The sequence below is a fragment of the Triticum aestivum genome, chromosome 2B (genome assembly GCF_018294505.1).
Source record: "Triticum aestivum cultivar Chinese Spring chromosome 2B, IWGSC CS RefSeq v2.1, whole genome shotgun sequence".
Lineage (NCBI taxonomy): Eukaryota > Viridiplantae > Streptophyta > Magnoliopsida > Poales > Poaceae > Triticum > Triticum aestivum.
Genome location: NC_057798.1, coordinates 189673674 through 189678159, shown reverse-complemented (window position 1 = coordinate 189678159; position 4486 = coordinate 189673674). Strand labels below are relative to the sequence as shown.

Sequence of the window (4486 nt, the reverse complement as noted above, 5' to 3'; positions counted from 1 at the left end):
TCAAATGAAGGCAGCAGCACCACATCTGATGATCCCTCAACAACCAACCACCGGGACACGAATTTCGCCGGAACGGAGGCCCCTGTCCGCAAAAACGGCGGTACCACCACAAGTATAAATTTTCGTATTCCTTTCCAGCCGTTTCTCTCTGCCGCGCCCCCTCTGCTCTCCTCTGCCCTCCTCTGCTGCTTCGTCTTCCTCTTCCCCCCCCCCCCCCCCCTCCCCCCCCCTCCCCCCCCCCCCCCTTCCTCGTCCCACGACCGCTGCTGGTGTCTTGAATTGGAGCGGACGGGAGGAGGATCCGATGGGCGCTCTGATGTCCTGCATGTCCGGCACGTCCCCCTCCGACTCCCCGCCGCAGGCCAAGCGCCGCTCCTCCGCGTCCTCCCGCCGCGGCGGCAAGGCCGCGGAGATCGACGAGCAGGCGCTGGCCGCCGCCGCGGCGCTCGTGCTGGGGCAGCGCGGAGGGGGAGGCGCGTTCGACCGGTCCGCGTCGGTGCGGTACGCCGCGAAGCGGCAGCAGCAGGGCCCGCCGCTGCCCAGGAGCTCCAGCACGCGCCCGCGCTCCCTCGCCGACCCCGAGCTCCAGCCGCAGCACCTCCTCGCCAAGGTATCGAGCCCATCATCCTCCTCCTCCCTTCCTTCCTTCATTCCTCGCTTGCTTCTCCCGGTCGCATTGCTTAGTCTAGTCGGTCCGCGTGCCGCCGCGTGGAATTTTGACGCCGCTCCATGTTGACTTTTCCTTTTGCTCGTCGGGATTCCTGGTGGGGATTGCTTGGTTTTCGCGTCGGCCGTTGAGAAATGTCTGCGGCTGTCTAGTTTCTACTTAGTTTCCAGGGCCGCTACACCTAACTTTTGGGGTGGAATTTTTATTCCTTTCCATGCTTTGTCAGGCTCGCTGAAACTATATCATGCGTCGTATGCATAGCGGCGGTCTTTGAATTGTTCATCGCTTTTGGTTTATCTGCTGTATTGAGATGGACAAGTAATTCGTACTTCAATTCTACGTTGCCCCCCTCCACGAATTCATGTGGTTTTGTTGAAGAATTCAGCATGTCCTTCGATCTGTTCCCGTGCCTACTGCGATTCGCTGATGTGAGAACTACCAAGTAGATTAGTAGTGCTTCCATTTTGCAGGTGTCCTCTGAGTCTCCTGATCCATTTGTGCCACTGGCTGGTGGGGCTTAACATGGGGGTCCCGTATGCCATAGGGCTAGTCGAAACATGGAAAACCTACAGCTCCAGGGGCCTCTGTCAATCATCTGTCCGTGATTGCACAATGTATAATCCATATGGCAAGCTACTGAGCATTGATTTAGTAAAAGTCCAGAACGTATTTGGAAACCACGGTCGTCTGGGTGATGGGTGGTGGTTGTTGATGGTACATATTGGCGTGCTTCAGAATTCAGATGCCATTACATTGATTGTTTCTTGTACTAGCCTCCTAGGACAATGATATTGTCGCATGTGTTCATTTATTCTGGAGAAGGGACGAGGAGGGTACCTTCCAACTTGTCCCATGGATCCTAGTTCCTGATATTCTTTACTTCGAATTGTTTCAGTCACGGTGAATCTGTGTTGCCTAGCTTTTGTCGAGATCAAATGTTTGTTGCTGTCACCTAGTCTGTCTTGACCGTTACTGGAAATGACCGCCGGCAGCAACTTGGCTTATATACCTGCCAACATGGCTATCAACTAGTGGCGTGTTGACTGTTGACCAAGAAGAAGCTGCCGGCTGCCAGCACGGAGGTTTTGGTTGATTGTGTAGTTCGTGTCTGACATTTTCAATGCCACTGGTCAGTTGATGGATGTATATATGGTAACTGAATTAGCACGCCATTTGGCAGTTAATTGGTGTTTTTGTTTTCGAATCACTGGCGAAGAAACATTTCTACAGTTACAACTATGAAAAACACAAATACCTTTGACACTTTGTCTAGTGCATATGCTCGTGAATTCCTGGTGAACTTCAAGGGATTTATTGCATATTCTTGCTTAGTAATGCAGATGTTTCAGAGTTGTTCTAAGATTCTCAGTGATGTACTCTTTGACTCTAATATATGTTATCTGTATGTATGTAAGATGTGGATCTACCATGCAGGCAGGGAGCAATAAAGCTCTTCCATTATCTAAACAAAAAAAGATGTTTCAGCGTTGTTTGTATATGTAACTGCGGTCATTGCATCCATATAACCATCTTAACCAATGTGCTGTTTTTTTTAAACAGGAGTTGAATACTAAAGATTTGGAAACCAACATAATTGTTCTTGTTCACGGAGGTGGGTTTGGTGCTTGGTGTTGGTACAAGACCATGTCACTTCTTGAAGATAGTGGGTTCAAAGTCAATGCTATTGACTTAACAGGCTCCGGGATTAATTCTTCTGACACAAACAAGATTAGCAGTCTTTCAGAGTATGCTGAGCCACTTACATCTTACCTTAAGGGCCTAGGTGATGCTGAAAAGGTTTGTTCTCTTTGATATTCTAACCATAATATGTTTGACATATTTAGCAAAATTTACTTCAGTTTGGAATATTATTAGGCTAATCATTTGACTATCATGGATGATAATATTAAAAGATATTAAGTATTAAGATATGCGCTGTTAGCCTAAGGTAACCCCTAACCGTTCGAGGCAGCAACATGTATGTGAAAGAAAAAACATAAGCACAGAATGTTCTCAGTGTTTTGGAATCAATTTATGAGAGATGGAGTCTGAGCTTACGGTTTGAAGTCTGGGCGTCAGTCTTACTTAAACAAAAATCTTACACAACGGAAGTTCTCCAGATAGTCTCCTAGAGCGTCCGTGTCTGTGTCGTGCGATCGGCTCGCCGGCCCAGTGGGATCTCATGAAAATGGCCATGCTTGCTGCCGTGCTGCTCTTACTTGAATAGTTTTGTGAGTAGCTAGGTCACATGCCATTAATGTATGTGCAATTTATTTATCAAAGGCATGCCACTTTACTCGCTGATGCATCAGATTCAGTTTCACGGTTTCTCAGTATTGTTGGAATTTTTGTGGCGCTGGTTCTGATATTTCAGCATCACATAATTTATTCCATGAGATTTTTTCCTTTGAGACTGGTCCCTGTTTGTGATATTTCGTGCTGTGCAAAGCATCTTGTTCACCTAAGCAAATATACATCATTGATAGTTCATGTTATTACACAGGTTATCTTGGTTGGACATGATTTTGGGGGTGCTTGCATATCCCATGCGATGGAGATGTTTCCATCGAAAGTTGCCAAGGCTGTTTTCCTGTGTGCAACAATGCTGACAAATGGACATAGTGCTCTTGATATCTTCCAACAACAGGTTTGACCTCTATGATAGCATAATTACAATTAAAATTTTGAAAAGAAAATCTTCAATGTTGTCTAGCGTTCAAGTTAGTATATCTTCAAAGATTCTGCCTGATGCCAGACAATTCTGCTCCCATTGTTTCAGATGGATACAAATGGTATGCTCCAAAAGGCACAGGAATTAGTATACTCCAATGGCAAGGACCGGCCTCCCACCGCTATCAACATCGACAGGGCTTCAGTAAGAGATCTATTATTCAACCAAAGTCCTGCCAAGGTATTACTGTCCACACCCATTTCCAATCATATCACTGAATCCTACTTTCGAAATTAACATTTCACACCCACCCCATTTGTCTTTGTAGGATGTGTCCTTGGCTTCAGTGTCCATGAGACCTATCCCCTTTGCCCCGGTAATGGAGAAACTCACGCTAACAGAAGGGAACTACGGATCCGTGCGGCGATTCTTTGTCGAGACAACGGAGGACAACGCGATACCCCTTTCCCTTCAGCAGAGCATGTGTGTGAGTAACCCGCCAGAGAAGGTCCTGCGGCTGAAAGGTTCAGACCACGCCCCTTTCTTCTCGAGGCCGCAGGCGTTGCACAAAACGCTGGTAGAGATAGCAACCCTGCCGCGAGCACAGGCATCATGAGAGCTTGTTCTCGGTCAGATTATTCTTTTCAGCCGGCGAGATCGCCATGATTGTTCCCATGACTGCTGCTGCTGTATATTTTGGGATGAGAGTATGCTGGAGGCAAAATGCTAAGGTTTGGAAGCCGTTGTACAGGTGTAAGCAGCAGAGTAGGAGCTCTGGATTTCAACCTTATCTCCACGATTACACCTTTCCTGTCTGCAATGACATACATACTCATCATCGATTCATCGTTAACTTAATGCACGTGTAAGTGTACTACAGCCAATGTGAGGAAAAATAGAGGAAAATAATACTAACAGTTTTATTTTGTCTGTCGATGCGAACTATGGTCCTATGTGCTGTTGTGTGAGGTTACCCTCACGGAAATTGGAATTTGCCCTTTGATACTGCCCTCGATGACGATGTAGCAGACGAGGCGTAATATTGTAGGGTCTTACGGTTGGCGTAATTAGCGGAGTGGCGATCGTGAGGCGATTGGATCTCGTCCTCGACCTCGTCTGCCTTCGTTGCCGGCAAGTGGTGGTGGTGC

The 4486-nt window shown here is 47.4% G+C and overlaps 1 protein-coding gene across 1 annotated transcript; it reads left to right on the top strand.

The window, feature by feature from the left end:
- The first annotated feature begins 246 nt into the window (after positions 1 to 246).
- LOC123041011 (putative methylesterase 11, chloroplastic) lies at positions 247 to 4142 on the top strand. Its single transcript, XM_044463709.1, has 5 exons — positions 247 to 610; positions 2228 to 2464; positions 3171 to 3314; positions 3447 to 3578; positions 3667 to 4142. The coding sequence occupies exons 1-5, from the start codon at positions 305 to 307 to the stop codon at positions 3952 to 3954; spliced, it is 1107 nt and encodes a 368-aa protein (XP_044319644.1). The 5' UTR covers positions 247 to 304; the 3' UTR covers positions 3955 to 4142.
- Positions 4143 to 4486: the final 344 nt, after the last annotated feature.